This window comes from Abramis brama, assembly GCF_963993115.1.
Source record: "Abramis brama genome assembly, chromosome: 19".
NCBI classification, from domain to species: domain Eukaryota; kingdom Metazoa; phylum Chordata; class Actinopteri; order Cypriniformes; family Leuciscidae; genus Abramis; species Abramis brama.
In genome coordinates, this window is record NC_139981.1 from 9,684,846 (window position 1) to 9,702,620 (window position 17,775).

Below are 17,775 nucleotides of genomic sequence, written 5' to 3' on the forward strand. Positions count from 1 at the left end.
TTTTGGTAGCTGCCCCTAGACTCTGGAATGCCCTACTCATTTCTATTAGATCCGCTTCATCTTTGTCCATTTTTAAATCCAAGCTAAAAACGTATCTCTTTGATTTGGCATATAATCAAGTGATGCAATTTCATTGCACTGTATTTTATTGATGATATTGTTCTGTTAAGCCTGTTATGTAATGTTTAAATTTTTCTTGTTGTGCAGCACATTGGTCAACATTGGTTGTTCAATGGTGCTACAAATAAAATTGACATTGACATCTCAACAGCCCACCAGAGTGCTGTTATTATTTCACATGCAAAGAGGGCATTTACATGTGTCTTGAAGGGACCAAAATACAGGGCATACAATTTTAAAGGTCAGAGACATTCTCCATGAGGAATTTTAGTGCCTTGGTCACACACAAAAATTACTTGGATGTGAATCATGAGTTGTCATCATAAAATAGTATATAATTAAATGGGAAATAGGCATTCTTTGCACAAACATTCAGACTTGTGTAATCAAAATGAACGCAAACCCCCCGATTTTTGTAACTTTAATGCACTTAAGGGTAACAAAACCACAGGCAGTGTAGTGATTCTCCAGAATATAAAAAAACACCAGTACACACTAATTAAATTCATCTTTTAAAAAGCACAAATAAAGGTTCTTTTTTACACTTTGACCTATATTATTGAACACATTTCCCCAAAGTTACAAATCACAAAAGCACATTCTAGAAAATTGATTGCCAATCAGGAACCAGTTTGTTTGCTTCCCTATAAAGACTTGGAATGCAATCATAAAGTCAAAGGAAAAGTAAAACAGTTTAAAATAATAATAAAATAAAACAAGATCAGGGAACTAACTGATGATTCTCAACTTTACATTAGACAGTTTAAAAACACCCATACTGTACAGGCTTTGGTATTGTGTATGTGAACTTACTAACCACTTATGACTACAACTTAATGAAGACCTTAAGATCATCAACCTTAAATAGAAACTACTGTATCTTATGTAAATTGAGTAAAACCAGATACTCAGACTTAACAGAATTTTTTAGATAAACATGGTAAAAAAAAGGCCTTTTCCTTAGTATGCTTTCCTTCACATTACAAGCAGGATTTAGAAGAGCAGATTTTCTCTCAAAGTGACACTTCAGTCCATTCCAAGGTGAATAAAGGCACCAGTGCTTGCACATTGTCTTGTGCTGCTAAATATTCAACAAGAAATATAAAGTATCTTTTGAAACAAACAATCGCTATTTTTTTAAGCTTCCTTATGAGAAAATAGGTAGACCAATACAAAGACAAGTGGTAAAACGGACAAAATGTACAAAATGGTGTACATTTACAATGCTCTCTGGGAAAGGGAAAGCATCTGAAAGTCTGTTTCCTTCAGCCGTCTATAGGCACAATGCATCTGGCAAAAGAGTTGGGCTCCTTTCTGGAGATGTGGGTTTGTAATCAGGGACAGTGAGCTCCCAGTCTTATTGCAGTGGGCTGTCAAACACAGTGTCAGGCAGGACAGAGATCTTTAGCTTCTTATCGGGCCAGCTGTACTCCTTCGGCAGCTTAGACTGGGTAAGGGGTAAAGAGATACACAGCGCGTTAAAATAATCAAAAGTTTACAAAATCATAGTGAAATCACTAAACATACCACATGAGGTAGAGCCTTACCATTTCACGGGTGCACAAATCCTGAATGTCAGCTAGCATCTGGTCTGCAAACTCCTCAGTAAGTAATATCTAAATTAAGGAGAACGGATCAGAACAAGGTCACACATAAGGAACAACATTGAATTTTAAAGGTGACCTATTATGCCCTTGATTTTGTTTGTGGGTTCTATTAGAATAGGGTTGGAACACATTTTTCATTATTGCAGCAACACTCTTCCCAGTCTGTCAGTAACATTCTGTTTAATTCTGCCTCTATGAAGCCCCTCCTTCCAAAAAGTGCAGTGTGCTCTGATTGGTCAGCTGGACCAGTGTGTTGTGATTGGTCAACCACTTCGAACGCATTTTGGAAATATCACGCCCCTTACCATAAACACGAGTTTCAACACACTACTAACACAACTCAACCAGGCCTCGCCTCTTTTTTTCTTTGCGAATGCCTTGGGCGGGAATTATTTAAATAAGGGATATTGTGACATGTACATTCCCAGAAGAAAACTCAAGACTACAATCAAGGCATTTCAGGGATTTCAGAATCAGTTCTTACTGATATAGAGAATAACTCTCTTTGGAGTGGACTTTGTGCTTTGTAACTTTGCCGAACTTTTTTCATTTTCAAACAGCAACATTACACACTAAAGAATGTTGAAATGTTAAAAAGCATAACAGTGCCCCTTTGAGGGATTTAATAGTAATATGTGTCTGATACCTGTAGCCATGGTCCGTGCGCAGCATACGGATGCTCTTCTGTGGCAAAAGCCCCTTCCACCCCAGTTGATACAAAGGTGATTGCTGTATCTCCATTAATGCTTTTATATGTGAAATGTCGGCCATGAAGCAGCCGACCTCTACAAGAAAAGGTTATAAAGGAAAATGCTGAATGAATCATTTACATAGACATTGATAAGTGTCGTATCTCTTAAAGCAAGCGTGAAATATCAAAGGCTAAAACTATAAACAACCTGATGTTCATTTTCTCCCTGCTCTCATTTGGACTTTAAACAAAGGCTTCTCTGTGAGCCTCGTCTCTGTTTCTGTCCAAACAAGGAGATTACATAAAACTCATATCCCACTCTTTTAGAGCCAGCAAAATCAGAGCTGTTAGCTTTTCAGTGAGTTTAGTTTGTTTGTAAAACTGTAATACATTGGTAATATAAACAAAGTGCAAATCAGCACACGTGTACTTTTATTTTTCACTTCTGAGTGAATTCACAACCCCTGGCCCCTCTTAAAGTTAAGGCCTCAGCAAAGTGGATTTTGAGAAAATATATGGCAAATGGAGCTTCCTACAGTGCATGTCCTACCTGAGGCACAGTGGGAGAAGTGTCCCAGACTCCTGGTTGAACTTTAGGTGCACACTTTCCAGCTGTCGTGTTCGCACCAGCTCGTGAGGGACAATAGCAGCCGAGCTCTCGCTCTCCAGACTGTCCTTGCGACTCCTGGGATATAGAGAATGGGAAAATGTAAATAAGAAAAAAACTGAATGAAGGCGACAGTTTAACAAATCAATTTGAAATGTGATGTGTGTCCAATTTGTGTCCAAGTGTCCAATTTGTGTTTGGACACTTAAAGCACAATCAAACTGTATAAATGTCATCGCATTAGTATAATGAAATATCAAACCTCAAATGGCAACTGCAAACAAATAATGCTAGAGCTTTTCACAGTGACCTTCAATAAACAATTTGTCAGTCTTAAGGTAATTTTTCAATTTCACACAGGTGTCCTAAAAGAGTAACCACGTTCATCGCATTAACTATGAACATGATCCACTAACGTTAAACGACCAGAAATTGTCCAAATACTGATACTGCAATGATTCATACATTTGTAGCTTAAGTGACCAAATAGGTTTTGAGGCCGCTGTAAATAAGCAAAAAACAGAAATATTGCAGTGCAGAGCTTTGTTTTTCCTCATTGATCTAACAAAGTAACTTGCAGACACTCTACTGAACACCCATTTTCAAAGTGGAATAAAGAAGAACTGTCTCCATAGCCCATTTGCTGAAGAAATAGTCTCAGTTTCACTCGTAGTTGGCTCTTACCTTGATATCTGCTGGGTCTGGAAATGTCCAACTGATTGTCTATGGAGAAATTAGGGGCAGATTTGTACCACAGCGAAGTGAATAAATGCATTTACCACTACTGCCAAATGGCAAATCAATTTTATTCCTTTCAAAAGCTACTTAGAACAGAAAAAAGTAAACTCTTCCCTCTTTTAAGAGATTTGAAGAGCACCTTTAAATAAATCTACATATTTGAAATTTGGTAATTCAGTTGCTACTCTAAGGCAACTGAAGGAAGTGCAGAAAAACAAGTTGATCAACTGATTACACAAGTAACATTAACGGTACACTTAAAGGTAGGGTAGGCAATTTTGGAGAGGCTAGAAATAGCAAGACACAGCAGAGTCTGCAAAGCGTCACGAGTTAAATTACCTATTGTCTCAAAGCACATAATACAGTAATAATGAACGCAAACAACTTAAAGAGTACTGACTTGTACCACCTGACTGCTGCAGATTTATTTCGCCGTTGATAGTGTTGCCATAGAAATGAATAAATCCGAGCCTGAGAACAGCTCTGGGTATAACTTCACGGGTTGCCTTTTCTTAATTACAGTAGTTATGGTGTGAAAGCAGCATAAGCTTGTTTTGGTTCAGAAGGAACTGTAAAATGCGGCTGCTGTTTGTTTACGGCGCTCTGTGACTGTCTGTCTATAACTCTGCACAGCCTCATGAAACGCGCTGAGGACGCGTGATGTATGGAAATACATAGGCTGACAGGCAGGTAAGGACATCCTATTATTGCATTCAGACTGCTTATTGATTGATGGTCACCAGCCATTAAATAAAGCTAAGCTCCTTGAATTTTTGGGCCAGGAGTGGCATAAAGTCGCCCAACAGCAATGTGACCGACTGATAGGGAGCATGCCAAGATGCATGAAAGCTCAGATTGGAAATCAGGGTTATTCCACCAAACATTTAGTTCTGAACTCTTCCTAAGTTAAAACATTAGTATTGTGTTATTTAAAAATGAATATAAATCTGTTTTCTTTGCATTATTCGAGGTCTGAACTCATGGCTCTTTTTCGTTATTTTAACCAGCTGTAATTTTCTGCAAATAATTGCTCTAAATGACAATATTTTTATTTGAAATTTGGAAGAAATGTTGTCAGCAGTTTGTAGAATAAATCAAAAATGTTCATTTTATTCAAACAGATACATTTAATAAATCCAGAGAAACTGCTAATTTTGCAGTGGTCTCAATTTTTTCCAGAGCTGTATATAAAAATACAGAAATCAAAATATTTATATGAAGTCTGGTTCTATTAATGGTTCTTTAACTTGCATTCTTCCAGCAGTGTGAATGGAACCTCATACTAAAATACTCATGAAATATTGAGTGTTTTCTGTAGTATTATTATTCACCACAACATTGCGGTCCGCTACTGAATCTATAGCGTAAAACACACAGCGACAAGCAAAGTGGTTAGGTTACCCAACGAATGACTCTTATGAGCGGGGATTTTTTCTACTGAATCAAAACATGTATGAATCAGTTGGAGGGGATAATGAATGAATTCTCCATTATTTTCGTCATGTCCAACTTGAAATTCAATACAACAACTTGATCACAAGTTCTAAAAGAATCATTAATGAAACTGGAATTGCTAAGAGGAATCTGAACCAGAATCGTTAAATTCTTTATGATTGCCATCTCCATTCATCAAATTCATTCATTAAAAAAAAAGTCAAGAAGCCTGAAAACCTTTTTCTCTCTATGAGGAATATATATATACTCTAATATATAATTATATACTCTCTTTAAGCTTTATACTGACAAATACTGCTCAAAGTAATACATAGTGTCAGGATGCCATTATCTAGGTAGACACAATGACTACTAGAACATATATGGGTGAAATACTTTCAACAGAATGTACGCAACAATTCAAGGGAGCACAATATTCTTGAATTTAGCATTATGTTTTTCGTTCATCATGATTATTTGGATTAGGCAACATAACCAACTGCAGCAGACACTCCAGGATGTATGTCTGAATCTCTGGCTGGGCAACAACTAGCAGGGGGCCATGAGCAAAACAAGAGGGTGTAGACAACAGGATAGTGAGATTAACCCAGACAAACCATGCTCGGAGATGATCTGGATTGCACAGCGTTTAATGAGATAAGGATGGTGTGCTTAAAACAGTCACCCCAGTTAACTGCCATCATCATGCCCTTAATAAAGCAGCATGCGGTAAATTGCTGATTTGTTGCAAAGTTTAAATTATTATAGGAGTATAGTATAATACAGACCTGATTCAGAAGCACAATTGTACTGGCAGACTATCGGCACTTGAAGCTAATTTCCTGAGCAAGTAATATTATGCTGTACAACAGCAGGCCAGCTGGCAAGAATCAGCACTCGTGAGGACAAAGATTGAAGGGACAGGCTGTGTCTGAATAATACTTGCAGGTAATTATCCACATCCAAATGGTATACCATATTCAGCTGTTAAGCTGGACCAACCAAAGCTCATGAAATTCTTTTCTTTAACTCCTTTAAAAATGCAGGCCTGCTTAAAAGCCATTTTTAACTGTGCAGTGTACACCAAATAGGAGTGGGCGGCATGACTAAAATCTTATATAACAGTCCTGTATCACATTATATCATGATCAGTTAACTTTGCAGAGTTCTGTCACACTTCTCTCTTGCAGTTTATATTGGCTGTTGAGATGTATCTTTTTAGTGTCAGGTGATTTATGGATGCTAGAAACTCATTAGCAATGCCTGTTGTTATTAATAGGCTTATAGCTTAATTTATAGAGGTGGATTTTAACACAGATTTTACAAATCTGTTTGATTCTGATTTTATTAATAGGCTTATAGCTTAATTTATATGGGTGGATATTGACAGATTTTACAAATCTGTTTGATTCTGATTTTATTAATAGGCTTATAGCTTAATTTATAGGGGAGGATATTGAGACAGATTTTACAAATCTGTTTGATTGATTTAATTTGTTTGATTGATTCAATTCAACATCGATTCAATTTGTATATACATCATGTGCAGTACAAATTAATTTTTCTAAAGGAAAAAAAATCTGTCCATAGCTCAATAATTAGCTAGAAAAAATAACTAGGCCGCCACATTTTTATTATATTTTTTACTTTACCCATTCATTGTTTTGTTTTATTTATAGTATGTTTGAATAAATCTGTCATGAAAACTAGTTATGTCAGTTTAAATTTTTATATTTCAACAGTGAACTGGAGTAGAAACATTATAATTAAAAGGTTGATATAAAAACTGCCTTTATGTGCAGTTTAAATGTTTATATAATTAAAAGTTTTTGAATGTTGATAATTATATATTCTCTGCATAGTGGGGCGCGCACACAGAGGCGCGTTACAGATAGCATGTGAACACCTAATTTATTCTTCTTGTCTCCTTCCACTTGAACGGACACAAACACACAAAATTATGTCAAAAAATACCCATCTCGTAAGTATTCTCGTAAACAGATGGTTAAGTGAACGTAAAAAGTTGAAAAATAATTAGGATGTGTATCATTATATTGGATCCATGCATTAGGTCTTAAAGTGACAACAGCCTATAAACAGGCCTACCTGCTGTTCTCTATGACATTGATGTTAATCAAACAACAAAACACAGCTTTAACAAAGATTAATCTAGATTTAATTTATACAGTGAACACAATAGTGTTATTTTACATTAAATTATTACATTTCCGTACCTGAATACTACTGTTAGACCTGGCTTTATTTGCAACTTTGTTATATTTATCTATGCTTGTAATTTGTGTCTTTGTTCTTATGTTATAACTGACTGTTCACTTGTCTTTAATAATGTTTGAAATGTATTAGGCTAGTAGTTTTGTGCTGTGGTATTGAAGCACTTAAAATGTGCTTTAAGTAATAAATGGAAAGCCAAGTTTAAAAAAAATTAATGATCTGAAAAATGATCAGTGAGCTCAAAAAACGTAATATGATCCGAACCATAAGTTTTGTGATCCGTTGCACCACTAAAGGACACTGAATTGCTTTTCTGAGGTAAACGTAACAGTGACATAGTTTACAAGCTGTTTTACTGATGTCTTTCTGCGTTAAAAACACTGATTAAGCCATTACATGACAAGTTAAGGATGACAAGTTACATGACATTACAAGTTCCGCTTGTAATTAGTGGATTGCAGGCATGTTTACCAATAGTGCACAAGTTTAGTGCAGTTTTGTTCATGCATCAACTGCAAAGAACATCAACTAAAAGACTGATCTTGGGATTTAAGAATCAATATTGGTTCATCAAAATGATTGATTGAAATAAAGAAAACAATATTGTCCAGTATTGCCCAGCCCTACTAATAATTTACATGTCTGTGATTGCTTACAATGCTCATCCACTGCACTATAATGCAATGGCAGTAGACCTACATGAACTAATACTCACTTTTCAAGATTCGCAGCACTTATAATCATAATCTCGATCATTTATGTGATTAATTGTCCAGCCCTGTGTGCTATAAACAATATAGCAAAATCTCTATCTGATGACAAACGTTTCACACCACGAATATACAGTCACCTCACCTAACCCTAGCAGCAAACTTTTTTTTTTTCTCTCATCCACAAACCATGAGGATGCCATCCAGTCCCAAACAGGTGGTATAGCAAACCAAAGTAGTTTGGCGTCCTGAAACAAACGCCTCAACCGGCTACTTCCAGAATTAAGGTCACAGCTCTGGGTAAACCATACATCTGCTCGACCAGTATAATCACACAGTCCTGAAGCTCTGATTGTCATGAAAGGGCAGGACTTACTGTGGCCGGTCGTGACTGTGCCTCTGACTGCTGATGGGAGGAAGGACAGACTTGCTGTTAATCTCCAGTCCTTTCCTCAGGGCTTCTCTAATCTGTTCAGTGTCTGTATGAACAATACACAAATACTTGACACAACAACACAGTAATTTGAGCCAATACAACATCTCTGAAGCATACTGGGTTCGGTGTCTTGTTTTTAAATTGGTCTGAGTCTGTCCTTAGAACTCCTCACCTTTGTCGGACAGCCTGCGTGGCTGTGACCCAATGCAAATGCTCCTGCTGTCGTCCTCATCCTCGGGAGGTCGGCTCAAGTCATCCCAGGCACACTTGGCACTGACACCGCTCAGGTTCGAGCCGTCCGTCTCTATGCCCTTATCCACTCGTTCCTGCTTGGAATGAGCAATCAACACACGCACAAATCAGCAGGGGAGCAGTATGGCTGGACATGTGTCCGTCTCGGAACAGAAAGCGAGAGGGCAGAGGACTAACAGGTTGAGTTTAACAGCCACAGACTTAATTAGACTCCAGACTTCACCTTTTCCCATGCTGCATCACTCCTCAAGCATCACAGTATGCGCTTTTTCAGATGACCTTAATCACCAGGAATGATAATCATTCATTACTCGAGAGAGGTAAAATGTGTAATAAAAAATTAAATAAATAAAGAGCAGAGGTGAAATTAAAGGAAATTACAATTTTAGCTTGGATAAACTTCATAAAGTATCTAAAATTGTTACATTGTTAACAAGACCCTTCATTTTAAAGAATAATTCACAGAAAAATTAGCAATTGCACCAATATTAAAGGTGCAGTCTGTAAGAATTAATTTCTTAGTGGCCGAAATAGGTACTGCAGTCCAAATTCAAAATATCAGAGATCATTGTTTCCCCTGCCCCCTCCTCCTCAGACTCGACGCTCACGTGGGTTGCCAGTATGAAGACACGCAACAGGAACGAGCGCAATTGACAATGAAAGCCGAGGAGACTTGTTGAGTTGATTTATCCGTGTTTTAATATGCTCTCGTTCATTGAGATTTTTAGATGGATACCGAGGCTTTTTATAGGTTGGATAGAATCTGCAATCTCTGACCCAGTTTGTTTGCTGGTTGCACTATTTCAAAGTAAAATAACTGGCTGTAGAAGTGTTTTTCAGAGAAACGAGTATGTGAACTCACCATGTATCCTAAATATCTGCAAACATATTATGGTATTTTTATGCTTTAGTAGAGTGAAAAAGTTACATACAGCACCTTTAAAATTCTAGCTGATACAGATAAGCAGATCATTATTTTCATGTTATGGTCAATAACCAACAAATGGCTGATATTAAAATTCTAAACAATTTTATCTAAATTAATTAAAAATAAAACAATAAGTAACATAATCAGTTAAGACATACAGAGTAAATTTAGGCATCACAACATTATAATGGAAAATGGATATTCATTTTAAGATCTGCAAAGATTAAGCTACATTTAAAAGTGTTGTTAAATAATTAAGTGATTATAAATATTTTAAGTCAGTAGCTATGTTTCCATCCACCTATTTTATGCACATTTTATTTAATGCGAAATCAAGATAACTTTATTGTGTTTTGTCTGCGCGCTCTGAGAGTAAATTAGCTTCTCCTACTGCAGCAACTTATTTAGCGACTGTTTATCAGGAAGAGACAATTTTGTTTTCTTCAGCTCACTGGATGGAAACGGTGCCTTATTCGCAAATGCTTTTATGCAATATTCCAATTTTGTGCACAAGTTAATTTCTCAACTTTGGATGGAAACATAGCTAGTGTTAGATAACAGAAACTACCGTTCAAAATTAGTACTTTTATTCATCGAGGATGAAATACATTTATCAAAATGTCAGTAAAGGCATGTATAATGTTACAAAAGATTTCTATTTTAAATAAATGGTGTTCTTTTGAACTTTGCATTCATCAAAGAATATTGAACAACAAAAACGTATCATGGTTTTAAAAAATAAATAAGCAGAAAATCAGTATATTAGAATGAAGAAGGATCATGTGACACTGGAGACTGGAGTAATGATGCTGAAAATTCAGCTTTGGAATAAATTACATTTTAAAATATTTATATTTTGAATATTTTATATTTAGAGCACTAGAAGCAAAATTGTGGGTGAACCAAGCACACTACAGAAAACCTTACTTGCAAGTGTGGATCAATGTCAAATATGGTTTCCCCTCTTCTCATATCAGTGATTAACCATGGTCCCCCAGCACTGCAAACAAAACAGCAAAAAAGACAAACAACATTTCAGAATTAATGAAAAACAAGAACAGCACAAAGCATCTGAGAGCAAATGAAAGCTCCTGACCCACTTGCTATAGAGTTACAGCATTCAAAGTACAGTACTCTTATCTACAATGCCCAAAATGCCCCAGCAAGAGTAGAAAAGAAACAGCATTAAGTAACACAACAAACATATTTTCACATTTGCTTGTAGGAAAATGTACAGACATACAACTTCACCCATCTATAAATGCTTTTCAGCAAGAAGAGAGAGACAAAGTAATACATCAAAGGAATTCATTTAGCTTCTCAGCTGGTTAAACCAGTCCTGCAGATTCTTTAACACAGTTTTCCCACCGATGGAGCAGGAGTGTGTCCTTGGGCTGTCTCGTGGCTGGCTGTGGGATTACTCACATGTGCACTCCTCTCAGCAGGTCCAGAATGCCTTGACCGTTCCACTGCTGCGCTGCCTGCAGTTCCTCTGTGCAAACACCCACAATCTGATGAGCACAGAAGGAAAAACTTAATTTACACCAATCACAAGGAGATATATGCATAGGAGGACAAGGTTAATGAATGTAGCATACAAAACTGAATCTAGATGGCTACATGAACATATCATGAACCAATCTCAAGGGCTAAAGAAAAAAAAAAGAGAAACTAAATTACTGTGGAAATTATGTTAGCTTACAGTCAACAATCTTGTTGAGACTGCTAGCATGTTGTGCCTGACCTGAAGGAAGCTCACAAGGCCAAAGGGGGTTTGCACTGGCAGCATCTGGGGGTCTTCCGTCAGAAGCATATGCTGGATTCTAGACTCACTGTTGTCCAACGGACTGTGCCACGAAATGTGATCACCACTACAGAATGTGTTTTCTGTTACAGAGAAAACAACTTGTCTGATTGGTTTGCAAACTTTCCAGAGATTAAAATGTTAAAGTTTATTTTAGTTTGATGACTCTATATGTAATATAGTGCATACACCTCCTGTGGAAAAACAAATCCTGGTTACCCATACATTACTACGAGAAAAACAATAGAAATTTCCAATAGATTTGGCTATTTTTACACTAACAACACTACAACAAGTTTGTATGTTTGCACTTCTATGAAGCAGATCTCGTAAAATAGAGCAGAATGCCACATTCTGCTCATTTATCAGACTAAATGTATATGCTAAAAATATGTACAAAACTATACTAAAAATATTTCCATATTTAGCATGACTTGAGCCACAAAATAAATGCTGACTCTGGCCGCCTGTTGAATCCCCGTTACAAATGGTGCTCACTGCAGAGCCAAATGACATCCAGCTCCACCTCTCTAGACATCATGGGTGGATCCACCTCTGTGGATCTAAAGAGGATGGATATGGTTATGGGTAGGATTAGGGTGCGGTTGGATGTTCTAGCTTCACCCATTACAGCCAGATTACATCCAGAGAGGGGGAGCTGGACATCAAGCTCCACCTATTGGCTCTGCAGTGAACAGCCTTATGGAGAGAGAATTGTGTCTTTATTACATGCAAGAAAATAAATGATCTGAGAGAGAAAAAAAAATTTGAGAGAAAAAGTTATCACACTGATAGCAAATAAGCATTTCATGAGAGAAAAAAAAAATATTTGAGAGAAAAAGTTTTCATACCAATAGCAAAAAATAATAATATTTGACACTAAAAAAAGTTTTGAGAGAAAGTATTTTCTCATAGAACATAAACAAATATAAATTTGAATTTTTTTTAATTATTTCTGAGAAAAAAAAAAATCTCTCTCAAAATACTTTGAAAAAAAACTCTCAAATATATATTTTTGCTATCAGTGTGAAAACATTTTCTCTAAAAAAAAAAAGTGTTTCTCTCAAAACGCTTTTCTTTGCTCTCGATGCAATTTCTTGCTCTCGTGTCAGGATTCTGCTTTCACTGTGAAAATTGTGTCATGGGCGGGGCCACGTTCCTATTGGCCAGTCGGGTGAGCATCGTCTTGTCTTGGGAGTCGAACTGAATCATTATACCATTGTTCGGTTCACCGGCATAGATGCCGCCTCTGCCGTAGTTGAGCACGGACACTCCAATGTTTGGGTAAGATGATTCACGGTGATCATATGCCTGGTTCAGATTACAAGAATTTTGTGTCTGTTACGATAGTCACGGTGTCAGATTACACGATTTTGACTCATAAAAATCTTGTCATGTCGTGGATGGACAAGAAATATGTCAGACTACACGTTGCTTTCCGACCAGTCACCGCGAGCCGTCTCACGCACACATTCACTCGCACATACACGCACTCACTCAAATACACACACACACTCACTGTGCTCGCTCGCTCACTCACTCACTCACTCACTCGCGCGCGCACACACACACACACACACTGTAGCTCGCTCACTCACTTGCACACACACACACACACACACACACACACACTGTAGCTCGCTCACTCACTTGCGCACACACAATCGCTCACTCGCACGCACACACACACTCACTCACTGTCGCTCACTCGCGCACACACACACACACACACACACTCGCTGTTGCTTGCACTCTCACACACTCACTCTCACTCACATACTCACTCTTGACGGAACCCGTCGTGGAGGACCGTTAAGCCGGGGTTTCGCCTGGAAAGCTCTATAGAAATCTGGCACTCTGTTGAACGAAGTTAAACTGAGAGAGCGTGACGTTCACAGACACCAGAATGAACGAGCTTACAGTAACGTTCATCAGGCAGTAATACAGTAGGCTACTTTCAGTTCACGATCACCCAAAATATGAATGAGTTCATGAACTATCGTTCAATGAACCGTTCAGGCACAACACTGATAGTGCTCTATAGCATCTGAGATACAGATGCTAAACACATGAATAAAAATCATTTTAGGTTATAGTTAAGTTATAGGTTCAAACAGGAAATGTATCATATTGACCTTAAAACAAAATTGTTTATTCTGAGTCCGAGTAAAACTGTGGAGGTTGTATATGATGAACTGGGGGGGGCCTGGGCGATATATCGGATGACATTGTTATGCGCATCTCGTCAGTAAAGCCGGTTCCTTGATTAGTAGTAAATCGCCATCGCCTGCTTTCAGATGAAGCGGCATTAACACAGAGCTGTAGTTCACTGACAAGCTGAGCAATATCACATTAATTATCGCAGGCAATACGTCCATGATCATCTAAGATCACCGTGAATCATCTTACCCAAACATTGGAGTGTCCGTGCTCAACTAAGGCAGAGGCGGCATATATGCCGGTGAACCGAACAATGGTATAATGATTCAGTTCGACTCCCAAGACAAGACGATGCTCACCCGACTGGCCAATAGGAACGTGGCCCCGCCCATGACACAATTTTCACAGTGAAAGCAGAATCTTGACACGAGAGCAAGAAATTGCATCGAGAGCAAAGAAAAGCATTTTGAGAGAAACACTTTTTTTTTTTTTGAGAAAATATTTTCACACTGATAGCAAAAAATATATATTTGAGTTTTTTTCAAAGTATTTTGAGAGAGATTTTTTTTCTCAGAAATAATTTTAAAAAATTCAAATTGATATTTTTTTATGTTCTATGAGAAAATACTTTCTCTCAAAACTTTTTTTAGTCTCAAATATTATTATTTTTTGCTATTGGTATGAAAACTTTTTCTCTCAAATATTTTTTTTTCTCTCATGAAATGCTTTTTTGCTATCAGTGTGATAACTTTTTCTCTCAAACTTTTTTTTTCTCTCAGATCATTTATTTTCTCGCATGTAATAAAGACACAATTCTCTCTCCATACAGCCTCACCCCTGTTATGGTAACATATAGATGCAATCAAGCTTTATTTCAAGGCTTTATTTTAAGTTTGCAAATATCACTCAAGCTTGATTAATACAGCTTTGAGACAGTATAGGTATAGATAAAAAGGTCAGAGAGGCTGAGAAATAGTCATGAAAAACTACATTATGGCTGTTTTTATGCAGACCTCTGTGGAAAAAAATAATAATTAAATACTATTCCTTTAAGGGAGCCCACTTAGATCAATTATATTAAATGGCTAAAAAAGGGTTAGTTTGCCCAAAAATGAAAATTCTGTTATATTTAATTGATCCTTACATTGTTCCAAACCCTTAAGTCTTTCATTCAAATTTTGGAACACAAATGGATATTTTTAAAGAAATTCATATGAATCGAGCGGGCAAGGAAGTACGGTTGAGCTTTTGTTTGCCATAATTTAGTTCTCCATGTATGTTCGCTGATCAATGTTTATATGTGAATAAAAGTCATCATATAAAAGCGTTCATGTGTCTTTAGAAGACTTGGATTAAACAACTCGAATGGATTTACTTTACCATTGAACCATCAGAGTTTTAAATGAATAGACTTTCAGTGGAAAGACAGAAATCTCTCAGATTCCATTAAATATATATTCATTTGTGTTTCAAAGACAAACAAAAGACTTATGGGTTTGGAACAACATGAAGTGGAGTGAAGACAATTTTCATTTCTGGTAAACTAACACTTTTAAATCTGTTAAAGCTGGAAACAACATGAAAACTACAGGTCTTAAATTGTTTTGCAGTTACAGAAGAAACGCCATGAATTGCAAAACTTTAGACTTCAGATGGGGTGCGGGTACAGTACCTGATTGAAACACATATCGAGCCAGGCCTTGCATGAGCTCAGCTGGCCAGGTAGGGGGTGCTGTCTCTCCTGCTTCTCTTCTCAGGCGAAAGGTGAGCTCAAAACCAAAACCACTTGGGCCCTCTAGACCTGTGAATCTATAAAAAAAGCAGAATACAGCTGTAATTCTAGCACAATCAACACAACTCTTCATGTATAACTAAACACAGAGATCTATTAGTAAAATCTATTGACTTTAGCTATCTTTGTTGCATTATATGGAGAAATGTCTGAAGAATAAATAATGTTGAAACTTGAAATGTATCTTGTTTCTGTCAATCAAAACAATTACATAGAACATACCTCTCTGAGTGCCAAAAATACACTGAAATGGGCAAACTGATGCACATTAACTTGCTCTCAAAAGTGTATTTATCAGAATCTATATTTAACAGCTTCTGAAGCTAAGAGTTCAAATACACACTATCATAACTACATGTTACCAACATTGACATCCCAATATCTCTGGGATTTAACCACATAGGGCCTTAAAAATGAAGATTCCAAAAGAAAAGTTTCATAGGAACAAAAACCTAAAATGATATTAAGATATCTTCTTGAGTTACAGACATGCTAACTTTGGAATGTGTTGTTTTTTTTTTTTTTGCTACTCATAAAGGTATGTTGTAATGTTTCAATAGAGAGGAACAAGATACATTTCTAGTTTCAGTATTATTTGTTTTTCAGACATTCTTCTTCAAACACATTAAGTTATCAGCTGTTTGAAAAGTTACCCAACATTTGGTTTTCGACTATTCAAAATGGAAAAAGTTCAGTAATTTGGACATGGAGCCGCATTGAGATCCCCATGTCTGTGGGATTAAACCATATAGGGGCCTTAGTGATTACAAAAGAAAAGTTTATTAAGAATGAGAATCTAGAAAGATATTAAGATATCTTTAATACGTTTGAGTAACAGCCATGCAAACATGCAAAACAAAATTAGTGCTTTTTCCCATTTTTGAACAGTCACCTTTGGCATATAATGCAACAAAGATTGCAAAAGTCAAAAGATGTTACTAATAGTCCTACCAATCTCTGTTCAAAAATAAAATGATGCTGCCATCTTTCTAAAGTCATTTTTACCTCCCTGAAATTTGGTTCCAAATCTACAAAATAGTGGATTACTCACTAAAATCATCCATGACATCTAATATTTTGGCTTTCTTCTTTATTTATGTATTTCCTTCACCATAAAAAAATGATCAAAATCACAATTTAGCTGAGGACCTCTGCTTGAGTTGATACAGATTGACCCTGAAACTTTTTGTAAGTAAATAGATAAGGTAATTATGAACATAATAAGTTGCTGGTCTGCTGTAATATCGTCATGTCATGAAACAGTTGTAAACATCTCATAATCTGTCATTCTTACTCATGAACTCTGTTGTCCCCATACAAGTCACTGAGACCCAGGCTGACATAGTGCCAATGCTCCGGTACATCTTGTCCAGGACATCCCATGTTTCTGTACATACTAATGTAGTCCAGAGGATCTGGACCCCCTAACCTGAAAAGAGGATTATGAGAGGAAAGAGTGAAACACTGAGAGGAAAAAGTACACTTTAATAAGTTTGTTATTTGCCTAATACAGTAATGCTTCTGCAGACTGATACTTGTGTATCTTTGTATAACGATACACATTGAGTATAAAGTTAAAAACTATTCGTCAAGCAAAATTGTGTTTTGTTTTAGTTGTTTTTAAGTGTGCGTATCAAGAAACAACATAAACTGCAATGCTTCAGACGTCTCACCAATACTTCACAATGGCTGTGACTTGCAGCGGGTTCGCCTGATCGGGATACAGGCGCCTGCATTCCCCATAAATGGCCTGCAATCCCGGGGGAAAGAGCGAGGCGAGGCCGAGGTGCGCTGCCGCTCCGCTGCTAGGCCGCATCTCATCCATCCCCACACGGCTGCACCAAACAGTGGAAAAAAGTTGTCGAAAAGCAAGAAAATGAGGTGTTCTTTTTAACTTCCGATTCAAAAAAAGATTCAATCACTGATATTGGAAATATGATTTGTACCACTTTTCCCCCTCTGTTTAGCCCCTGTTGCAGTTTTTCCTCTGTGGTTTGATGTCCAGAAAGGGGACGTGGCCAACACTTTGACTGACACTTGATTGACCCAATCAGAACAGCTGTTAGAAAGACGAGCCATGAGAGCCGTGATGCGTTTGGACGAATCTATTGTGATCCAGGAGGAGGTGGGGCTCAGAGGCATCCATAAGGAATATGCCATTCACAAGAACACAACTGTTTCTTTTATTATTTCTTTATTAGTTTTGCGACATTTAAAGACGAATTTGTCTATTTTTGTAATGTAGGCCTATTATGATCTGTATA

General features: G+C 37.1%; 1 protein-coding gene across 4 annotated transcripts; it reads right to left on the reverse strand.

Moving 5' to 3' along the window:
- Window positions 1–526: 526 nt before the first annotated feature.
- sufu (suppressor of fused homolog) lies at window positions 527–17,530 on the reverse strand. Of its 4 annotated transcripts, XM_084092691.1 has the most exons (14): window positions 17,458–17,530; window positions 17,185–17,346; window positions 16,806–16,940; window positions 15,392–15,528; window positions 11,500–11,642; window positions 11,181–11,266; window positions 10,683–10,755; window positions 8,748–8,904; window positions 8,516–8,618; window positions 3,710–3,748; window positions 2,969–3,103; window positions 2,374–2,512; window positions 1,668–1,736; window positions 527–1,567 (listed from the first exon to the last, which is right to left on the reverse strand). In XM_084092691.1, exons 2-14 carry the CDS (start codon window positions 17,334–17,336, stop codon window positions 1,478–1,480), a joined length of 1,458 nt encoding a protein of 485 aa, XP_083948817.1. In that variant the 5' UTR covers window positions 17,337–17,346; window positions 17,458–17,530; the 3' UTR covers window positions 527–1,477. The 4 variants fall into 4 exon arrangements, with proteins under 4 accessions (XP_083948817.1, XP_083948819.1, XP_083948818.1 ...); XM_084092693.1 differs by lacking the exon at window positions 3,710–3,748; XM_084092692.1 differs by having other exon boundaries at window positions 8,748–8,901; window positions 17,185–17,527.
- Window positions 17,531–17,775: the final 245 nt, after the last annotated feature.

Excerpts from the sequence above, each read along its gene's own strand:
- sufu (XM_084092691.1), bottom strand. The coding sequence starts at position 17,336 with ATGGATGAGATGCGGCCTAGCAGCGGAGCGGCAGCGCACCTCGGCCTC. Across the intron at positions 15,529-16,805 it reads GGGGACAACAGAGTTCATGA|ATTCACAGGTCTAGAGGGCC; the intron begins GTAAGAATGACA and ends CTTTTTTTATAG. Across the intron at positions 1,568-1,667 it reads ATTTGTGCACCCGTGAAATG|TCTAAGCTGCCGAAGGAGTA; the intron begins GTAAGGCTCTAC and ends CCCCTTACCCAG.